Here is a 24,004-nt window from a genome sequence, read left to right as displayed (position 1 = left end):
CGAGGTCTGACATATTTGCTGCCTTAAGATTTAAATGTCTGAGCAGTGACCTCTTCTCATACCCAAAAAATGCAAAATGACAACATATTTACTCACATTCTATGCAGGTTCTCCAATATGAGACAGATTACATCCATTTTCTCAGTAAAAATCCTAAATCCAGGCAAAGAAAACGTCCCATATATCCAGAAAACAAACACCACATGGCGAAAAACCTGTGTGGAGTGACTTCTTGATTTTATTACCTCTGACAGTGACAGCAGCAGCTCTACTGCCCTGAGTGGTGGGAGGTTTAACATACAAGACAAAACTGGAATTATGACTGTGTTTCTGACAGCTTTCGAAACCAATAAACTGACAAAAAATGCCTACTTCATGTAGTCATAGTATATGTTTACGAAAAGCAGTGCTGCCACTAATCCCGTGTTTTTCACAGTTTTCAGTCGTCTCCAGTGAAAAAATGTACTTATCTGCTTGACGGTTCACAAAAAGGGGCTCAAGTATTTGCAGCTCATGAAAAGAGGCAGTTTCATTTCCAAAACTTACTCTAATTTGATCAGTAATTTAGATTTTATGTAGTTAGTGTGATTTTATGAATGCAGGTTGTTAGCAAAAATTATGCAACCAGTCAAAAAAAAAGAAAGAAAATAAAAGAAAGTGGAGTACAGATCTCAAATGAGTTTTTGTAATTTATGACTTTCATAAATGTTCACATATTTGACGTGGGATTTTGAATATTCCCTCAGTTTGAGCTCAAGTATAAGTCACAACTGAGTTTGACACAAACCTAAATGCACTGTTACTCCTTAAATTTCAATTCCATCAGAAAAGGCGAATTTTCTCCACTTACTGTAAATCGAAGGGTCCAGAAATGGAGAGAGAATTGTGTTGTTTTTGGATTAAAAGCTAAAGGGAACATTAGGAGGGCTCTCAGGAGAACCTAAAGGCCCTTACTGCTGTAAAATTAATGTTTCTCAGACTGTCCTGACATATTAGCCACAGATTGTATGTTTTTGGTGTTTCCAAGAAGACTCCAGACACACAGTTTACAGCACATAACTTCAGACTAAAGAGAAATAATGACTTATTTGTGTGGGATTCACTGGGGATTTGTGGAAAGACAGAGGGACCGGGAGGCCGGTTTGTTTACGGGCCTGGTGGTGAGTAAACGCTGCTCGGTGGAGCGTGACAGCGTCCGCCTTCCCGATCACTCCCAGGCACATACCCAAAGGACGGCTTAGCCCACACAGCGGCTGCGCATATGTCTGTTGTTTCAATGTGTCTTTTCCGCTTTTTTTTTTTTAATTCATTTTTTTTTCTGTTCTCCTCTCACAGCATGATGAGCTAAGTAACAGGTCTGAAAGCACACAGATTAGACTGCGCCTGCATTAAATTTGGATGTCGAAAATGTGATTTTAGAGGCTCATGCTGTAATTGCGGCGTCAAACGTGGAGTGCGGCCAAGACACAAAGGTACATGTGAGTAAATAAAGAGAAGGAACAGAGGAAGAGGCAGGATTAAGAAAAGAAAAACACGTGAGATGCAGAACTGACAATGCACAACTTAAAAAGACGCTGCAGTAAAGCATGAGTCACACATGGCCACACCTAAAGCTCAACGTAATTCAAATCTATCATCTCTACCACACAGCTGGAGATGTTAACCCTCTGAACTCTGTATTTTTGTCCTGAACAACCATGAGGAAGAAGTGAGAACTCAGAAATCTCTTCTGTACAATCTGACACAGTTAGAATGAAGGAGATCTGATTTTATCCAGTGCCAAAGTGATTCAAATTGAGAATTTAAACACATATTTTTTTAGCACTTCTGCTAATTGGGGTTTTATTTATCAAGCATAGTCAACATTTTTGATCATCAAATAGTCAGAAATATCAGGAGAATGCAAACATTTTTGTCGAATAAAGTGACTTTGCGTAAATCCTGTTTAACATTCTCAACTCAAAGCAATTTCTGGACATTTTTTGCTCCTGTCACATTTTTCTTCACTCTGGGCTCAACTAAAAAAAAATCTCCACAGTTGTGACTAATACCACACAGAAATTCTAAGTTTTTACATTTTTACAGCCTCTAAAAACTAGGTTTGTTTCTCTACTCCGCCCATCATCTGTAGAAAGATGTTTCACCGTGCTAAACGTATCTTCCAACAACTTGCTCCTCTATTTACTGTTTTGAAGTCATGCCACATTTGTTTTATTCATTCAGCATGTTTTTTTTTAATTCTCTCAGTCTCCCTTGTTGTCTCCTCTCTGCTCTGTGAAAATACTGGCTGCACTTCGCCTGAAAAATCTGAATTTTTGCCCCTTGGTTACATCTGAGTCAGTCATGAAGAATCAGTTTTTACATAATCTGGCGCAAACTTTTATTTGTAAGTTTTTTTGAAAAATACATGCAGAATAAAGTGATTATGGTTACTAAAACTGGTGCAAATGGTTAACTTTTGTTTGTTTTTCTATAAAATCACAACTTTAAGTTAATTTAAGGAAATCTTTGAGGCAAAACTGCATCATGATTAGTTTAGGGACAGTTGGAAATTTAAATATCCAACCATTCTTTGGGGATTTTTTTGCAGTAAGTGGCTTCGATAAATGGTGTCATTTGGAAGACTTTTTGAAAAGATAACAGATCTTTCATACCCACTTTTGGGGGTCAGTGGGTTAAAGTTTTTTCTTGTTTCTGAGAAGATCAGGAAATCGTGGTAGTCACATCTATTATTTTTTGTGTTTACTTCAGGAAGACTGTTTTTGACAGTAGACAAGGGTGTCTTCTAAAAAGGGGGCAATGACAGACAGAAAATAACAAAACAAAACAAATAAGGCATATAATTATAATTACATTTAAAATAACAAAACAAATAGTCTTATTAAAATGATTACAATATTTTAATTTTCCAGTTTTCCCCTTCAAAATAAACACATTTGCTTTTTTGTCTCACTTTTGAGAGATAAGAACAGAAAGTGACAGTCCTAATAAGCATTAGTGAGTCATCTCCTTCCTTGCTTTGTCATAGGTTTTTGCTTTGCCTCTGCTCCACCTCTACACCAAGTATTATGAAAATCTCCTCAGTAGTTTTCATATAATCTGAGTGACAAACAGACAAACTGCGCTGACAACATTCCTCCACTTTGACGAATAAAGGCATTTCCAGGTTAATTACTCGATAAGCCTTCCATCAGCTCTTTGTTTTCATGCACAAGTTGTTGAATTAAACCTGTCAAATAGTTTAGCTGCTACCTCGTCTTCACTTAAATGAGTCAGGAAGAAGGCGATCAAATATATTACCTTATCTTGAAAAGCTTCCATTTTTAATGTCATTACTTCAGAAAAGGACAGGAATTTTATTACACCTTCTGGAGGCATGCCAGCTTGTAATCAAACCACATTGTCAAACATCCACATAATCAAGGCCAATACAGAAAAAGAAACGGAAAATATTTTCTATTTTAATTTGATTAACACCTTTGTGAGCATCACTGGAACTTTAGAGTTGAAGTTAATCAAGAAATAGTGCTAGGCTGAGGTCATTTTGAGGGTTTTTACTTTTGTTCCTGATAGTTGAAAGCTAAGGTTGACTCTTATTATCAAGGCCATGTTTTGTATTTATGAATAAAAGTGAGATTTTTGCTGAACTGCACTTTATTGTGTCACTATTCTTTCAGCCTGAAAATGTGTTTAGCTGAAAACAAAATTAAGCAAAGAGGCCGCCTAATTCAGGATGGCTGTGTTTCATCCACTTTCCCGGAGTTACAGTTTAGAGTTTTAAGATCAGACTTAATTCGATCTTCGTTTTCGTGTTTGTTGCTATTATTTACTCTCTAGGTTACAGTTTTGATTATTTAGTTTAACAATCATGGAACTCTAAATAGCCTGAATTTAAAGATGCTTTTCAGGTAGAAAAACATTTAGAAAATAGTGTAAGTCATTAGGGATCATCCTCTGGGAACCATGAAAGTCTGTCTATAATTTGTGTCGATTCTGAGCAGTAGATGTGGAGATATTTTACTACTAACGACAAAGTCACTGGGAATCATCATCTTGGTTCCAGTGAAGTCTGTAGAAAACGGGATTGTGATTCATTCAGTCAAGACAAAAATAACAACTTTGTGTGAGATCACTATTAGGCGGCTTTCCACTGCAGGAACACGGGGCTCTTTTGGCCTTTTCTCTTTCCTTTGTGTGGGATCCAAACTCTTCTACCTCTACATGACCTCTAAATGCACCACAATAAAAAATAAAAATAAAAAAAAAGTAGTTACTGAACACAACTCCAGTTCTATGTAGGAAATGGAACAATGCTTTGTCATGTTTACCTATTGGGAGGTTTTGTGTTGCTAATCTCAATGTTAGAGAAGAAAAAACTACTACTGGACAATGACATCGAGAGGGCAGAAAAACAGCTCCACTCAGAAGCAACTACCTCTGAGTAGGTGCTTTTGTTCTCCCCTCAAAGCAGCCCTGAAGGTGGCAGTTCTTATTATTGGAACACACTTTCAAATTTCTGCAGTGAAAACAGCTTGCAGTCATTCAGATTCATCATCTGAGGACCATGAATGTCTGTCAAAATTAGCATGATTCATTCATAGCATCTCAGCTGTTGCAGTATTTCAGTCTGAGTCAAAGTGGTAAAGCAACTGAAAAGACGTCAAAGACCATCACTAAAGCTATGCTGCTCGCAGATACACGCTAAACTTTTGCAACTAAAAAAATCATAGCATCACCCTCAGCGTGTTGTCTAGGAAGGTTTTGGTAATTAAGTGTACATATGTTTGGAGTTTTACACACTCTTAGGTAACACTGTACAGCCAAGCACACGAAGAACCAAAAGCTGCAGTTCCTTAAATGTCCACTTGAGGCAGCCTCAAAAAGTGAGTCCATCCCAATAGACCTCCATGTAAAAATGTCGAGCTGAAATGAACATGTTTACATCCTGGTGCAAAAACAGTTTTAGTCTTTAAAGATAGTTTTCCTGTTTATGACAACTGTATGGAAAAGCATTTTACAAAGGCTCACATGGTTGGATTACACGGTAGGTGCTGACCAACTGTGCACCTACAACTTGAAATAACCACCAGAGAATCTAACATTGGACTTATTATTATATGTACGGCAATTCAGGATTTTAAATTAAACCGTTTTTATGTCCAGTTATTCTTGTTTACATATATGTGTTCTTCCTATTTTGCTTAATTTGGCTTTTGTTTTTATATTATTATCCAAGTTCATTTGTGTGCCTCCATCTTTTATTTTGTCACACAGCTACATTGCAAATGAGGCGTTTATACCTCAATGTACTCAATGAATGACATATCTCAGTCATATAATTTGAACTAAGGCTTAAAATGATGCATAATTAAGTACATTTTTTTCACCAAGGTAGCTTGAAGACTGAGTGGGAGCTGATGTGTAATCCCAATCCAGGAAAAGAACCGGCTCTCAGTCAGGAATATTGATTCCAGTGTTTCTTGGTTAGGTCAGGGGCCCGGATTATCATGACTAACAAAACTGCCTAAAAGTTTGGGACTGCAGTTATTGTAAAGAAAAAGCTACTTTGCCTATTCTGAAGAAGAACATGAAACAGCAGAACTTCAATATGGATGTAAAATCAAAGCAGAAAAGAGGTATTCATCTCGTTTTCCCTGCTGTTCAGTATTTTAATACGATATACTTGCATTTTTAGTTTATCATTGAATTAAAAATATGTAAAACAAAGGCATTATTGGAAAGCTTTGTGTTGGAGCTAGAGTTATTTTCAATTCTGACACCAAGATTTAAATTTTTCTTGGAAACGCGCATCATTTTCAAATATCCTCGATTGCTAGCAATGAACATCGGCCCTAATAAAAACATTATTGAACCGCTGCAACAAAGAATAAGCTGCACTGCCCTGTAACTAGACCATTTTCTATACAACTTTCAATTTAGCATATGTCTGACCTAAATGATATGTTTGAATTCTGCCATCTCACATGAACAGGTTGTAAATGTCTTCGTTCAATTGAAGCTCCATACGGCGTCGACGGTTCTCAAACGTTTGAAAACGAGCAAATTATGAGGAGCTTGATTGCCTAGAGAGAAAACTGGTGGAAACGTGACTTTAGTGACACAAAACATGGCGGTATACTCAGCGTTGCCATACACAGCCATAAATAGATCTGCTCAACACCTCGAGACGTAGTGCAAGACTGAAAACCGAGAAGTGTGAGCCAATTTCTCACAACTCGTCACGCGATTGTCTCTGCATTAATTGCCGACAGACTCTGGATATAACTTGCGTGTTTGTGGAAGATAAACAGAGACACCTTGTTGTTGCTGCAGGGTTTCATTTTATAATTTACCTGTTTCTGTTTGCTCTTATTGGGCGTGTTCCAGCAGGGCTTGTTCTCCGTCTCAGGAAGCTCGAATGTAAACTAGTAGAAGACAGTACGTCAGCCTGAATCCATGTGAGTGACAGGCCAAGGTACTTTATGCCTGACATTTCATAATGTAAATAATGGTGTCCCGGTGAATGTCTTACATCCATCTGAGGAATATGCCACAGGCCCCATGGCGAAGCTGCTCTTTACCTGTAACTTTTTTCTCTGAATTTCAATGCTGCTCTTGCTGCTACCAAGGAATCAGCAGGTATTTGTTTGATCAGTCTGTTTCTGTTTCCATTAGTTGGTAACAGTTATTAAGTCTTTGAGTGATGCAAAAAGATGAAACAGTTGTATACAAAAGCTTACCATTTGAACCTTTAAAGTTCCCATATGATGAAAATCCACTTTTGTTGTGTTTTTATGTCCTAAAAGACTTGGGAGGTGTGAAATAATAGCTGTGAGAACATCAGAGACATTTACTTCTGCCATTCCAACAACAAGATAACCTCACAGCTCTACAAGCCACTCAGAATTTTACAGTTTCTGTGTAGAAGTTAGATTTCAGTAACTCTGCCCCCTCACTGCTTCCAGGTGAACCATTCAGAAAGGGCAGCTGTCTCACATTCCACCAGGTTTAATTACTTACTACAGCTGCTTCTGCTAAATCTAAAATGCCTGCACCACGAGCGAAACTCCTCAAATGTTCCGCGGTTGGCTGCAAGAGTGAACACAGGAGTTTTCATGTACTCCCAGCATCTGAAGAGCTGAATACCCAGTGGACTCCTTTTATTTTGGATGACAATGTCCGCACAGCAATGGCAAAATCCTTAGTGCTCAGCTAATGTGGCTAATGCTAGCTTAAAGTACTGATATTATAACCGCAACATCCTCTGAACAAATTCACCAAGCACAGAAGTTAAAAGCAATGGCATGTAAACTGATGCTCAGAGACAAAGTTAAAAGTGATAGAAAGTCCTGGTCTCAGACAATCATATATGTCTATGTCAATCACAGATGCAGAGAGTTTTCTTCCAGAAGGGGTCCTGGACAGCAGCAGCTCAGCCATGTTTAAAGCTTCAGACACTGAAACAGTCGGTTTAGAACATCACTGGAATCCGGACATGAATCGTATTTGCAGTATTTAGAACTGAAAAACTGAGACACACATTCTGGTGTCATGTGAGACTTTCATTTGCTGAGAAGAGGGACAATGTGGGACCTTTAAAGTTAATAAAGAAAAATAATGTACATGCAATTTTTATTCTGTTGAATTATGCAACATCTAAAACTAATCACTCGACAGCGTTTCCTCCCTGGAGGTCTCTGTGCCAGAATCAGACTGTATCTGTTATTAAAACAATATTTTTCAAAGTTTGCAGAGCGTTCTCTAAAGATGCCACCTTGTGCAGATACGACTCATTTACGTTGCATTAAATTTGGTTAGAGTTGCAACATCAGTGTCACTGACTCACTCTATGAATGTTATTTACTCTGACATCTGCTGCATCAAAACTGTAAATTACAGTTTGTGCTGGAGGGTCTCTGATCTATGAAGCCAGAGTAATTCATTCTGGTGTTATACAGGCTTTCAGAGCAACTTCTACACTGCTTGCACAATGGGCCTCTTTTGTTTGTTTGTTTGTTTGTTTTTGTTTAATTAATCTGCCTCTACATTATATAGTAGGTGCAATAAAAAAAAATCACATTATCTTTTTTGTCAGCTCCTGTACATACTGGTAATTTCTTAATACATTTTTTAAATGACACATGGTCTGGATAGATGTTTAGTTCTTCTACATCAGGATTATCTGAGATTTACAGTTAGCAAAAGACAGCTTTCTTTAGCTTTCAGTATTAACTGTGTTAAATTTTAACAGCATTTCTGACTCTGCTTCGGTTTGCATTATAGTACCTGAACGAATTTCTAGGAGACATTTTGCTTATTTAAAAAAAAAAATCTAACTAAAATGTACAGATGTCCAGAAAAATAGTCTTACATGAGTCCTAGTAAGCTGTGCAAAGAGAAGCTTCTAGTCTCCAGGAGTGAGATAAGGCGTTCTAACGTCAGATTTGCCAAAGTTTACTTTAAAAGGTTGCTCAGAGACATTCAAACAGACTTGCTAAATGTCAAGAACACTGGATAAAAATGGAAATGCTAGACCTGACAGGTTTTTGGTTACTCAAAAACGTTTTAAAAAAATTAACGTGGAGCTGCAGGAGTTTAAAGGTCCAATGTGACTGAACATTGGAAAAGAACTGAACATGTACACACGTGGACAAAATTGTTGGTACCGCTCAGTTAAAGAAGGAAAAACCCACAATTCTCACTGAAATCACTTGAAACTCACAAAAGCAACAATAAATAAAAATTTATTGAAAATTAAATAATCAAAATCAGCCATCACTTTTGAATTGTTGATTAACATAATTATTTAAAAAAACAAACTAATGAAATAGGGCTGGACAAAAATGATGGTACCCATAACTTAATATTTTGTTGCACAACCTTTTGAGGCAATCACTGCAATTAAATGATTTCTGTATTTGTCAATGAGCGTTCTGCAGCTGTCAACAGGTATTTTGGCCCACTCCTCATGAGCAAACAGCTCCAGTTGTCTCAGGTTTGATGGGTGTCTTCTCCAAATGGCATGTTTCAGCTCCTTCCACATATGTTCAATGGGATTCAGATCTGGGCTCATAGAAGGCCACTTTAGAATAGTCCAACGCTTTTCTCTCAGCCATTCTTGGGTGTTTTTGGCTGTGTGTTTTGGATCGTTGTCCTGTTGGAAGACCCATGACCTGCGACTGAGCCCAAGCTTTCTGACACTAGGCAGCACATTTCTCTCCAGAATGCCTTGATCGTCTTCAGATTTCATCGTACCTTGCACACTTTCAAGACACCCTGTGCCAGATGCAGCAAAGCAGCCCCAAAACATTACTGAGCCTCCTCCATGTTTCACCGTAGGGACAGTGTTCTTTTCTTTGTATGCTTGGTTTTTGAGTCTATGAACATAGAGTTGATGTGCCTTACCAAAAAGCTCCAGTTTGGTCTCATCTGTCCAAAGGACATTCTCCCCGAAGCTTTGTGGCTTGTCAACATGCATTTTTGCAAATTCCAGTCTTGCTTTTTTATGAGTTTTTCAGCAGTGGTGTCCTCCTTGGTCGTCTCCCATGAAGTCCACTTTGGCTCAAACAACGACGAATGGTGCGATCTGACACTGATGTACCTTGGCCTTGGAGTTCACCTTTAATTTCTTTGGAGGTTGCTCTGGGCTCTTTGGATACAATTCCAACGATCCGTCTCTTCAATTTGTCATCAATTTTCCTCTTGCGGCCACGTCCAGGGAGGTTGGCTACTGTCCCGTGGGTCTTGAACTTCTGAATAATATGAGCCACTGTTGTCACAGGAACTTCAAGCTGTTTAGAGATGGTCTTATAGCCTTTACCTTTAAGATGTTTGTCTATAATTTTTTTTCGGATGTCCTGGGACAATTCTCTCCTTCGCTTTCTGTTGTCCATGTTCAGTGTGGTACACACCTTTTCACCAAACAGCAGGGTGACTACTTGTCTCCCTTTAAATAGGCAGACTGACTGATTATGAGTTTGGAAACACCTGTGATGTCAATTAAATGACACACCTGAGTTAATCATGTCACTCTGGTCAAATAGTTTTCAATCTTTTATAGAGGTACCATCATTTTTGTCCAGGCCTGTTTCATTAGTTTGTTTTTTTAAATAATTATGTTAATCAACAATTCAAAAGTAATGGCTGTTTTTGATTATTTAATTTTCAATAAATTTTTATTTATTGTTACTTTTGTGAGTTTCAAGTGATTTCAGTGAGAATTGTGGGTTTTTCCTTCTTTAACTGAGGGGTACCAACAATTTTGTCCACGTGTGTATGTCACTTGCACTGGTGCTGATTTAGAGATAAGAATTTTGTCAGTTTGTGCTTCTACAGAAAGCATCTGTATCCAGGTTATTCTGCTTCATGAACACATAGTAGAGCAATATTTGCATTGTAGCACCTATTTAACTATGTGTACTGTTAAACCTTTATGTATTCCTGTATTGTACGTTGGACACGGAAACACTCTCCAGCCTGAATTCTGCTGCTGTATTTTGAATGGGGTCTGGCCTTTCTGAATCAGATTAAACCTAATCTGGAAGCACAAAGGCTCACAACACAAACACTGTAAACCATTTTAAGACACCAACACCACAGCACAAAAAGTTCCTGACTTTGTAACAAGAGTGCACAGAGAGCAGAACAGTAGTTTTTTTATTTGCTCTTCTATTGTCTACATGGGCAAAAAACTGGCTAAAAAACACAATGCTTTCACTGCAAGAGTCTAAAAAACTAAATGATTAGAAGCAATTTGAATTTCTTTGCTGAAAAAGGTGGATAATAAGAAGTTAGAATCCGTAGCTTAATGTGTAAATTCTTTGCAACATCAGGATCTATTACACACGTGGACAAAATTGTTGGTACCGCTCAGTTAAAGAAGGAAAAACCCACAATTCTCACTGAAATCACTTGAAACTCACAAAAGCAACAATAAATAAAAATTTATTGAAAATTAAATAATCAAAATCAGCCATCACTTTTGAATTGTTGATTAACATAATTATTTAAAAAAACAAACTAATGAAATAGGGCTGGACAAAAATGATGGTACCCATAACTTAATATTTTGTTGCACAACCTTTTGAGGCAATCACTGCAATTAAATGATTTCTGTATTTGTCAATGAGCGTTCTGCAGCTGTCAACAGGTATTTTGGCCCACTCCTCATGAGCAAACAGCTCCAGTTGTCTCAGGTTTGATGGGTGTCTTCTCCAAATGGCATGTTTCAGCTCCTTCCACATATGTTCAATGGGATTCAGATCTGGGCTCATAGAAGGCCACTTTAGAATAGTCCAACGCTTTTCTCTCAGCCATTCTTGGGTGTTTTTGGCTGTGTGTTTTGGATCGTTGTCCTGTTGGAAGACCCATGACCTGCGACTGAGCCCAAGCTTTCTGACACTAGGCAGCACATTTCTCTCCAGAATGCCTTGATCGTCTTCAGATTTCATCGTACCTTGCACACTTTCAAGACACCCTGTGCCAGATGCAGCAAAGCAGCCCCAAAACATTACTGAGCCTCCTCCATGTTTCACCGTAGGGACAGTGTTCTTTTCTTTGTATGCTTGGTTTTTGAGTCTATGAACATAGAGTTGATGTGCCTTACCAAAAAGCTCCAGTTTGGTCTCATCTGTCCAAAGGACATTCTCCCCGAAGCTTTGTGGCTTGTCAACATGCATTTTTGCAAATTCCAGTCTTGCTTTTTTATGAGTTTTTCAGCAGTGGTGTCCTCCTTGGTCGTCTCCCATGAAGTCCACTTTGGCTCAAACAACGACGAATGGTGCGATCTGACACTGATGTACCTTGGCCTTGGAGTTCACCTTTAATTTCTTTGGAGGTTGCTCTGGGCTCTTTGGATACAATTCCAACGATCCGTCTCTTCAATTTGTCATCAATTTTCCTCTTGCGGCCACGTCCAGGGAGGTTGGCTACTGTCCCGTGGGTCTTGAACTTCTGAATAATATGAGCCACTGTTGTCACAGGAACTTCAAGCTGTTTAGAGATGGTCTTATAGCCTTTACCTTTAAGATGTTTGTCTATAATTTTTTTTCGGATGTCCTGGGACAATTCTCTCCTTCGCTTTCTGTTGTCCATGTTCAGTGTGGTACACACCTTTTCACCAAACAGCAGGGTGACTACTTGTCTCCCTTTAAATAGGCAGACTGACTGATTATGAGTTTGGAAACACCTGTGATGTCAATTAAATGACACACCTGAGTTAATCATGTCACTCTGGTCAAATAGTTTTCAATCTTTTATAGAGGTACCATCATTTTTGTCCAGGCCTGTTTCATTAGTTTGTTTTTTTAAATAATTATGTTAATCAACAATTCAAAAGTAATGGCTGTTTTTGATTATTTAATTTTCAATAAATTTTTATTTATTGTTACTTTTGTGAGTTTCAAGTGATTTCAGTGAGAATTGTGGGTTTTTCCTTCTTTAACTGAGGGGTACCAACAATTTTGTCCACGTGTGTATGAATCCACCATCTTTTTTCTCTGTGCGTTGTTCATAACTTCTGTGATAATTAGCTTTCTGTTGTATCTACATGTATTGTGTGATGTCTGCTGAATGAACAATAAAATAAAAGCCACTAAAACAGTAAGAAAGATCAGCCTGACAGCGCTGCTTCTGAATGAGACATGGAGGCTCTTGACTTGATTGATTCTCTGCGGCACAAGGACACAGTCTTTAGATCTTTTCTTGCCATCACGGCTGTGCAGCGCTGTCCACCTACACGGCTCAACGCAACAAGTTCACAGCGGCTCTCTGAGAGCTGTCAAACGTCTTTTCTGCTGGATGTGAGAAGCTGAAGTAGACAGACACAAAGGAAAAGGGTGGATACACACACACACACAAACAACCAAAATGACGACGTAAAGCCGGGAAAGGATAAAAAAAACACAGCGGGTCTGCTGTCCTCGAGGGCGAGAAGTTTGCAGAAGGTTTCGCTTCATTAATGGAAATCTCATGAGGAAACCTTGACTTTTAGTGAAGTTTGAAACCATGTAGTTTTTTTTTGTTATTATGACTCATATTTGAATGCAAATGACTACACAAGAGCAAATCAGGAGCATAATGCCAGCTGGAGGTCTTTCTGCACATCCCTGTACTAACATAAAAGCATTTTGCTATCGTTTATCGAAATCCATTCATTCACTCCAAATGCGTGTTTTCGCTGTACGACTTCTGCGACCGACGTTTCGTGAGTCATAATTATAACCTCCAATCGAGTCTGACACACAGACTGCAAGAGGAAAGCTTTGCAGATGCCTCGAGGGGTTAAATATTAAGAGCATCGAAGCCCTTATCTGTATCCTTTTCAGCTCCGTTGTTGACTCATCTGTTTATTTATACGGCAGCTCCGATTGTAAAGACCGAAGACTTCTGCTGCTGCTTATAGCAACAACTCTACATATTTAATGTCCTCGAGTGAGTCGTCGGCTGAAAGAATCGGGGCAAATTGTTCCGTGGTTGCAGAATCAAACAGCTTAATAGCCAGAATGACTATCTGGGTGTTTTTGGAGCATAAATAAATCCTGACTTTTTTTTCTCTTCACTGTAAGGTCACTTTCCAGGCAGTGGTTTGTCGAGCCCACAGAAACACCTGAGGCGCAGGATGGAGTTTGAGTGAGAAGCGAGGTGGATGGCATGGTCGCTGCTGAAACGTGTTTGACTGTAATTGGTTTTGTTACAGACAGGGCTAAGTGGTTGTGGGTGTAGCAGCGAGCCTGTGGAGGACTCGGACAAATCCAAAGACCTTCATTGTTTGAGTTAAAAAAGCAGATTTTATAGCTTTCGTTGCCTTGAGTCTTTGCTAATTATATCATGTTTCATCCAGAAGAACATAAAGAAGTTTGAAGGTGTCAGTCCTCAGAACAGATTAATATGTTTTTGACTGTGCTTGGTTCAACTTCCCGAAGTTCCACCTTTTAGTGTTAATAATCAAAAACAGCATTCAGGCGGAGATTATCACTTTGGATACAACAAAAAGCAGGTTTGCATTGGTTCTGATTCAAAGCTTTGAGATCTTTTTCATCTCCTGCATTCAGCATTTGTTGGGAGCATAAAAGGCACCTGTAAGAGACGCATCACACCACAGATGACAGCTAATGCACAGCTACATACACAGCATGGACAGAGAAAAATCAAACGAGGCCTCTTTTTAGACGTCTTTAACATCAGTTTCACTCATTTTCTGCTATCATTCAGTGAATATGTGCACCAAAGCGATTGAATCTGACTAAACTCCATATCAAAGGACACTTCCCATCAGGAATTGACGTACGTTTTGTGCCTTGGAGAAACCGTGAGAGAAAATCTCCACTGTGCATGTGACTGAAATGTCAGCAGTGAAATTATTAATCCCATATTCAATCAGTAGATAATCAGAAGAAAAGATCAGCAACTATTATTTTAATATTTCAATGATTTAAGATTAAATCACACAATTTTTTACTGGTTAATTATGGAACTCGAATATTCAGCATTTTTCTGGTCATCAGTAGTGTGTTTAACGATTCCAGATAAAATGAATGAATTAAAAATTTGTGGTCTCAGCTAAGTCCCGCCCACAGCTCTGTCTGATTGGTCACCTAACATGAGCAACAGCCTATCCACACCAAAGGACAGATGCTGGAAAATTAGTGTTATTCCAAATGTTGGCAACAAGATTTTCATTCTTTCTGCAAGTATTTAGCAATTATGGTTCTCTTTGATGACTAACAAGAGGTTTTGTTTTGTTTTTACAGTGTAAGCCCTGAAAAACAAAACATCGCTTAACCTCCAAATTTTCCATATTTGACATTGGATGACAAAGATTTAGTTTCAAAAAAATCAAAAATCTATTCAACAATCATAACTATGCTTATTGGTTGTTGGTCTCCTTGATCACTAATAAGAGCAACTGATCAGCAGTATCAGCCCGAAAAAAGACATTGTTCGACTTCTGATTTCATCCATATTTTACATTCAGTTACTAACATTTTGATTAAAAAAATCTATCCCGATTAACATTTTCACAATAAACCAACCTTCTCTCATGCTGAGCAACGATTTGCTTTTTCGTGTGGGAAAATATTCTTGATTTGATTTGCAGACTAGTCTTTTAAAGTCAAGCTTCAGTTTAACATTCATAACAGATTTAAAACGTGCTGGAGACATGGGGCAGAAGCCTGACTGACAGGCAAGGGCGGGACTTTGCAAAACCACTGAAACAAGATTAAACTGTGGATCAGATGTGCTGCACAACATACATCCTAAATTGCAGCCTTTGGAAGTCATGAAAAATTGCAATTTTGATCTGAAGTCTACACAGTGGAGCTTGAGAAAGTTCTGCAGTTTCCTTTGAGGTTGATGTCTTGGTGTCAACATGCTTCACCCCTACACTGGAACTCAAACACAGAACCAGTAATGGAGCAGCTTCCCACAGCAGCAGCACCTGAACATGTCCTTCCTCTGTCACTGACAAACCCCTGATCCTCTAATTCCTGCCATTACACTAAAGGACCTAAAGGACAGACGCAGCTGCAGCTCAAAACTTTGCAGCTCCTTTATGCTGGGGAAGCCTGTCTGCAGCAGAGGAAGGATGAAATTGCTTCACCTCTCCCACAACCTGCAGCGCCGCTTGAAAATCCTGCCCTCTGGCCAGAGACGCTCTGTGCTCGACATGAACAGCTTTATCCGCAAATCAGTTCAGCTGCTCAGACTGAAGATACAGAATCCTCTCTCTCCCACCTCCCTCTCTCAGCTTCTGGAGGTCACTCTCCCTCCTCTGCAACTCAAACACAAGAACCTCAGCTGACCAGAGGTGCATTTTCAGGTCTGATTGTTAACCTTTCATTTTTAAACCACAATATGATGGCTGAAATGAAATAAGGGAACAAAAGCTCTGTGTTATAAATTAAAATTCATTCTAATGTGGGGGAAATGTGCAGTAAAGACAAATATGTGGCTTCATGTCAGACTTGGATGTGACAGTTTAGTTAAAGAACTCAGTGCTTCTCTCTCAGACTCATCAGGCAGAGCTGCGGCTCCCATGACGCCGGTTCGCGGCCACCTGACGACCGAGGAGAAGCGAACATTTCCGCTCGAAAGTGGACAGAAGATATGACTTACGCTGCTGTTCTGGCCGGACCAGTGCACCATGGCCTGGTTGTGAGCAGAGTCTCCGGCCAAGGCGAATGTCGAGCTGTTAAGTTTTAGCTCCTCCTGCCTCGGACCGGCGGCTCTCCGCTCCTCTCCGCTCCAGCGCAATTCAGAGCGCGTCACTCTGCGTCCAGCCGCGGATCCGGTGCCCTCCTCCGGCTCGTCTCTCTGCGCTTTACCGTCTCCGCTGCTCCTCCGGGCGCGCTTTCTGTGGCGGCTCACATCGGAAACTTTCTTGCCGTTTTTGTCACTTGCGCGCAGCTTGTCTGTATTCCGTTTCAGGTCCGAATATTCCGCCGGATCTCGGGCGCACTCGGCGGACCCAGCTGCGCAACGGAGCCGCCGACTTTCGCCAATCGCAGCCCCGGTTCTCCCTGCCCCGAAAACTTCTCCTTTCCGCCCTGTTGCGGGCCCACTCGTGTCAAATCTCAGCAGTAATTCCTGTGCACGCCACTTGTTCCCAGGCTGGCATGACCTGCAAGTTATCTCAGCCGTGGCGGCGTGAAAGAGGCAGAGCGCCGCGAAAAGCAGAAACCAAAGCGCGCTGAGCCACTTTGGGCAGAATATGACCTCCCTCTCCATCGCTGGCGGCGGAGAACGATGCTGTGGATGCTGGAAGTCCTTTCCCCGGCTCTCCGCTCCTTCCTCTGCCTGCCTGGTCGGGGTGTGAACTGGCGCTCGGCTGTGGATGAGCTGCAAGTTGCTGCGTTGCCCAAATGCAGTGTTGTAAAAAGTGCGGCTGAGCCTAAGTGGTCCAAGTTGAAGGATTTGATCAAATGAAGCCTCGCACGCATGTGGGAGGAGCTGAGCATCCAGACGGAGAGATGGAGGATAATGTAGCGACTGTCTTTCACCGTATTTGTTATTTTCCACCATATGGTCGCCTGTAATTAAAGCAGTCACTAATACAGTCGTTTTTGTGGTGCTGCTCTTTTGTTCCTCAAGAAGCTTTTCCTCATAGTTTGCTGCAGATTTTATCACCAGCTTCCCTTCAGGACAACTACATCTCTTCATTTAGCAAATGAATTACTTTACCTGTGATGCACCTGTTTAGATTTCAGCTCTTTTAGGGTCTCATCAGGGGCTTCTGGTAATTGGAACATATTAATATGTTTCCAATTAAGCACAGTGTCAGGGATGGCAGATTTCATGACTTATTAAACACTAATAAAGAATTTAAGAGCCCACATAGGAACGTGAGATTTTTTACATAACACATCTCTGCCTGCAACTGATCTGGAGCCCCTGTAGGAGGATTTTTTTGTATTTATTGTGTGCAGCTGAGGGGAAACCTGAGGAGTCACCTGCAACAACTGGATCATGAATATTTAGAGACTTTTCAAGAAAACAGGCATCCTGTTTTGGCCCAACAGAGAATCTGAGTGGTGGAAGCAAGGAGGCTGGAAGTTTGGTTTCTCTGATCTTGGCCCTGCAGCTCTCTGGAGGTTATGGTGATTGCTGATGAGCACTTAGTAGCACGTAGGGATATACAAATGGTCACGAACTCCGACAACAGCTGGCTGCCTTCTACGTCGCAGCAGAGAACTCTGCCATGAGGGAATAAAACGGGCAGATTGCGCCTGGAGAGGTGATTCATTTTACCACAAGGAAAAATATCCATAGGCTGCAGTAAATTAAGAATAAACAGTAAAGAACAACAGAATTAGCACCAAATTGTTTCACTGTTGAGTCCTTTTTAACACATGTTGCATCATGTGTTTGTGTTGCACAGGAACACATTGGTTTTTAAGACGGTCATATGTTGAAAACGACCCATCTGTGGTGATTACGGCTCATTCTGTCACATTCATCGGCACGCTGCTGTCGGAGAGTCACACTGTCTCCACATTATCTCATTTTCTTCCCCCTTTGTAGCTTCATGGGGTCTTTTTATCGTGCACGCACCCTTATCATGTCCAGTGGTTTTAGTAAATCATGGGTATTTTTTAAAAAATAATCATTTCTGGCTTGGTTTTCAATGATGCTTGGTGATAATTGTTGGATAATTTGGTGGAACTCAGCAGAAACACTTTTTAATTCCCTGTGATTCATTTTTACTCTAGATTAATTCTTTAGTTGTTTGGTCCATCAAATGTCAGAAAATGGTAAAAATAAAAAAAATCTCAATCAGTGTTTCCCAAAGACCAAGATGACATCCTTAATTATCTAGTTTTGCCCACCACCTGAAGCTATTCAGTTTGCCTGAAAATATTCATATTTAAGAAGCTGCATTCACAGAATTTAGACATTTTTCTTCGTGAACTGCTCAAACTGATCAATCAATTATGAAAATGGCTGACGATTAATTTAGTAAGTGACAGCAAATTGGTTAATGATTGCAGCTCCAGTGTTTATGGAGTCATCATCCAAAACTGAACACCATAAATTAAACTCCCAGAACTCTCTTTGGCGCTCCACATCTCCAGATCAGCAGGAAAGATGACATTCAGATGTAAAGGTCAGTTCCTAATTTAAACTTTATTAGTTTTATTGACGTTTTAACCAAATCTTAACTTCATCATAGCTTATTTGTGGCAGTCATCATCTCTCCAAACTTAAAGTTATCAACTTTTGTGCATTTACAGGTTCACAATTGTATTTTGTGGGGTCCAGTACAGTATGTTTACATGCTTTGATTGATTCAAAAACACATTATATTTTCTTTTAGTGTACTCTTTTCTGACTAAAACGCTCCATTTTAGTTCCAACTGGCCCAACAAAGACGATTTAACGTTGGCAACAAAAACATTAACTGTAAAGACAGACTGAGAATCTACACAGACTTAAAGATGGGCCAACCCTCTGTGGCATCACCCATAGATTTCCTTAAGAGAGGTTATGAGACTCTAAACAGCTCCATTTTGCCTAACTTTAAGCCTTAGCACAATTAAAAAGATGCAAGTTTGATTTAAAAAAAATCACCATCTGTACACTTGTCATGAACAGGAAAATTAGCTACAGACACTAAACTGTCTGATGCACCAGGTTGTAAACATGTTTATTTCTGCTGTAAAATTGAACATTTTAATTTGAAGGTATATGAGGATTGACTCACTTTTAGAGCCAGCTTCGAGTGGACATTTGAGGAACTGCAGGCTTCATTTTTCATCTCCAGAGGTTGTAGTTTGTGCATTCTGTAATGCCAGATCTCTTGAGTTTAGTGAAATAGTTCTTACAGAAGCAGCTCATCTAGGGAGAAAACAATGCTGGACTGTGAGCCAGCTGCTCATTGTTTGTTTGAAGGCCAAAGTAGCTGCTGAACAGTCGTTATTCAAATATCTTAGGTGGTGACATACACAGAAGAAAAGCCTGGACTTCAAACGAGGTGTTTCAGGCAGGTAAGGAGCTGGGAGAGAATAACTCCCTTTGGCGTTGACTTTGTAAGTTTGCACAGAAAAGCAACAAAATAACACTGAAAGAAAGGGAAAAAAAAACAGTAGAATATGGGATCTCCTCCCACTGGAGCTGTGAGAAAGTACTGTCGAAAAGTGACAAGTGAAAAAGTCTTTTCAGTAGACATAGTGGAGAAAGAGCAAATCCTCATTCCACATTTTGGAGTCATATAATACGGACACTTGTATGATTGTGAGACTTCGACTCTTTAAACCCTCCGTTACTGTTCTTTATGTGCTCTTGAGTTCACCTTTCTAGACTGACGTGTTCAGGTTACAGTCTTAGTTGTAGTTGTTGTAGTTCTCTCTCCTTTCAGCCATGGTTGTGTTGTTTTCATAGAGGTGCAGGTTTATTTATTGCAGTGAAAAATGAGCCCCTAATGAGGAAAACCATGTCAGAAGCAAAACAGGCCCAGAAACTTCTTGGAATTCAGAGGGGTAAAGTCCAGTCTTTTATTGACCCTTACATCCGCCCCAACATCCTCCCTCCTAGGACTTTATATTATTGTAAAACATAAACCCTAAGTAAGGAAAAATGTAACAGGATCAAAAGACGCCCAGAAACTTCCTGGGATTCAGAGGCATAAAGTCTAGCATTTTGACACTTCCATCCACCCCAATATCCTCACTGCCCTGTCATATGACTCTACAAGTACCTTATTTGCTTCTGTTGCATTGACTATGGCCACTAGAGTGCAGTGTAGAAATGAATGTAACTATTGGTTGTGAAAGCTCAGGAGAGTGTTGTTGACTTGCTTTGTTTTATCCCAATGAAAAAGCAAAAATCGCACGAATGTATTATACCTACAAATTACAAGAAGACACTGCAGCACAAAACATCCAGAGTAGATTTAAGATAATTAAGAAACATTACTAAAGCCTACCAAAGAGCACCGTCAAGTTGAAAAATGCTAATGTTAAAAAAAGACACAACTATGAGATCCATATCACAATCGATATATATATATATATATATACATAGCTATAATCCAAATATATTGTTTTTAAACCACCACCTGTCACTTGCTGTGTTGTTCAGGCTGCACTGTGCTTGTGATTTTTCTGCACTTCACAGTACACCCTCAATATGGTTTTATTTTTGTAATGTGGATGAAATGACCCTTTAAATTACCCTCTCTTTTTTTTGGGGGGGGGGGGGGGGGGGGGGGGGGGGGGGGCTGATCCTCCCTAGCCATGTCCTAGCGGAGACGTTAAAGATGATAAGTGCTGCCTTTCTTCACGGCACACGGCATTAAGCAGACATATTGTATTGGATTAATGGTGCTGCAATGGACAGGGCCCACATGGCTCGCAGACACTTATCAACCAGTTCTGTGCTGTGTGTGCGTCTCCCGGCATCATCTCCTGTCCCTGTCTGGACTCACCATCCATTCACAGCGAATCGATGTCCTGCCAATAGCAGAAATGGATTTCTGAGGATGTTGCAGAAGGCAATACGCAGCCCTGAGCTGTCTGATTTGTATGTACCCCATCGGACTATGAATGCACAACAAGGTGGAAAGCTTTAGAAGTCAGAGGAAAAGGCTCTTATATGCAGACATGAGGGCAGAGAATGTGCCCCTGCGCTTCCAACAAACTTAACATAGTCAAATGAGCATGACTGAAAGCCTTCAAGCTTCACGATCGGTCTTTATTATGCAGACATGCACAGACAGTCCAGACTAGGGATGTCTGGATCAAAGTTGTTTTCTCTTTCTCTTTTTTAAATTTTTCTTTTATTTTTGCCCCAGTCCTATCTGGGTCATTTAATATTTAGCAAGTGCCAATACAGAGTCCCAATCTGACACCATCCATCCATCCATTCTCTATACACCGCTTTATCCTCACTAGGGTCGCGGGGGGTGCTGGAGTCTATCCCAGCTGACTCGGGCGAAGGCAGGGGACACCCTGGACAGGTCGCCAGTCTGTCGCAGGGCTACATATACAGACACACAATCACACTCACATTCACACCTACGGGCAATTTAGAATAATCAATTAACCTCAGCCTATTTTTGGACTGTGGGAGGAAGCCAGAGTGCCCGGAAAAAACCCACGCATGCACAGGGAGAACATGCAAACTCCATGCAGAAAGATCCCAGGCCCAGGCCAATCTGACACCATTTTTCTCAAAATTATATACACTTCCAGTATATGAAAGTTATTTAAATCTATCCAGCGTATATTCTTGACAATTGAACAGATCTGCAATGCATTAAGAAAAACACTGCATTTTTGAATACAAGCTGTTTCTTAATGTTCTGTAGGCGGTCAGAAACCTCGTTGTCAAGCTCCAATGAGTTTGAAATGTAATGTTAAGGCGTAGGGTGTACTGTGGCTCCAAGAGTTCCAGAAGATGAAGAAAACCTAAATGCTCAACATTCATGTCAAAAAATGTATTGCAGATTCTCTGTAGTACCTGGTTATTCCATAGGGTGACGCCTCTCATTGTTTAATACTGTAGCAGCCAGACGAGGCATCGCAGAGAGACACCATGCTAATAACTTGTGTGACGGTTAAGTCGAACCAGAGGCCATGTGTTTTACCGGGATAATGCAGGATGCATTTCTAATATAAAATGTATTGTAGATTAGCTGTAGTACTTGTGGCACCAGGTGGAGCCTTTTACGGTTTAGTACTGCAGCATCCACAGGAAGTGGTAAATGGGCACTATGATAAAGACTTCTGTGAGGCTTAATGACTTCTGGACACAGTTTACAGCCATGGCCATAAGTTTGGACACAGCATGACTTATGTCTGTTTTGATGTCTATTACAGAACATAACTAATATTTTTTGACAGCACCAGTTTAATTAGTCAACAAATCAACAAGGGATATAATATTATCAATAAATTCCAACAATTGGAACAACTTTGTTCCCAAAACATAATATTAGAAGAAAATAACAAAAAAAAAAGCAGTACTTTCACAACCGAATTTGGTAAGAATAACAAAATGACACCAAACTCTTTTGATGTTTTTTCAAATATGAAACTTAATATAGTTCTCAGGAGTTGTGTACTGTATTGTAAGTGACAATTTTGTGGTATTTTCTAAGATTCACAAGCGTCATGGTACTTGTGTCCAAACTTATGGCCATGGCTGTATGTGATTAAGAGAAACTGGGAAATCTAGTATAGTGTCTGTGTATCCCAGGCATATGAAACAGAAATTACTTTCATTAATAGCAAGACAGATATTGCCAATTATTGATGAAGAAATTATTGTAAATTTGCATTCCTAGCATCGTACCACAAACTTTGTTCTGCTTCTACAACACAGCAGATGTAAATGAAATATTGAGCTTCGGTTAAATGTAAAGCTGATGTGGTAAGAAATACCATGATCAGATCTTGATTTCAATCCTTGACATCAGATTGGGACATCTCTCGTACAGACTTTTAAGCTCCATCCACATAAAAAGAAATTTGCTTATTGTTTTGTAGCAGATAGTTGTTAACTTGAGGATATTTCAAGTTCTGGATGACTCAGTAACCGTGTTGCATATTCCCAGAGTGAAACTGACTAATCTACAATTCAAAAGTGACAGTTCATCCACGTTTAACTGCTTTTAGCTCACATTTTTCAACTTGAGTAGACGTTGCTTTTAACAGAAAGGTTGTTTTCAAACAGTAAGATAATATCCAGCCGTTCTGGTGAAGCTCAGGGCTCAACATAGGGCCTGTGCAAATTGTTTTAAAGTGGAGAAAAGTTCACAGTATCACTTGTCATGAGATCCTGGCCTGGTCTCCATAGCTAGATCACCCAAACAGCCTACTTTCTGTATTCCAATAATTTCAGAAAAATGGAGCCAGGCATCAAGCTTTTAGACCTCATACGAGTTGTGAGTGAAGCTGTATAACCTGTGTTTGTTGGAGTTCACAGTGGTGAGCTGCTTTGTTTTCAGCCTTGTTGTTTTCTTCTTCACCTGCATGGTCTCTTCTTCACTCCTCATATTGACAGACAGACGACTGCACCTCAGTCTAAATGTCAACTCTCACTCAGTTCTTCTACTGCTTCCAAAGATTCCAATTACTTTTGAACTCTTGCAGTTTGAGTTCTATGAGTTTAAAGAGCTACACTGCATGTCTGCATACACAAGATCGACCAATACGTTCTTTTTTCAGGGACGATGTTGATATTGATTACTAGCAGCCAAGGAAGTCTGATAAGAGGAACAGATACACATGAAACATTATATATTAACGGCATGTGATAATAAGGAACCTATCATTCATTACTAGGTCTGTTCATTAACAGGGATTACTGTTTCTGAATGTTTACAACAGAAATAGTACTGATGATGTCAGAACGTTGCATGACACAGACACTACTAGTGTCTGTACTGGTTGCTCACATGCAGTCTGCTGGGTTTGACTGTCCAAATACTTTTGGTCTGGATCATAGTTGCATGCTTGTGAAATGTGTTTATTACCATTTTAAAATGTTCTATTGCAGTGTGTAG

At 39.9% G+C, this 24,004-nt stretch overlaps 1 protein-coding gene across 1 annotated transcript in view; it reads right to left on the bottom strand.

The window, feature by feature from the left end:
• LOC110960156 (VPS10 domain-containing receptor SorCS1) overlaps nucleotides 1-16,849 on the bottom strand; it is a 226,310-nt gene extending 209,461 nt beyond the window's left edge. Inside the window, 1 exon segment of the mRNA XM_051945295.1 lies at nucleotides 16,117-16,849. Within this exon segment, the coding sequence (XP_051801255.1) occupies nucleotides 16,117-16,728 (612 nt within the window). The 5' untranslated portion in view covers nucleotides 16,729-16,849.
• Nucleotides 16,850-24,004: the final 7,155 nt, after the last annotated feature.

This window comes from Acanthochromis polyacanthus, chromosome 3, assembly GCF_021347895.1.
Source record: "Acanthochromis polyacanthus isolate Apoly-LR-REF ecotype Palm Island chromosome 3, KAUST_Apoly_ChrSc, whole genome shotgun sequence".
Lineage (NCBI taxonomy): Eukaryota > Metazoa > Chordata > Actinopteri > Pomacentridae > Acanthochromis > Acanthochromis polyacanthus.
The sequence above is the reverse complement of the archived record's forward strand: the minus strand, read 5'-3'. Positions and strand labels throughout refer to the sequence as shown.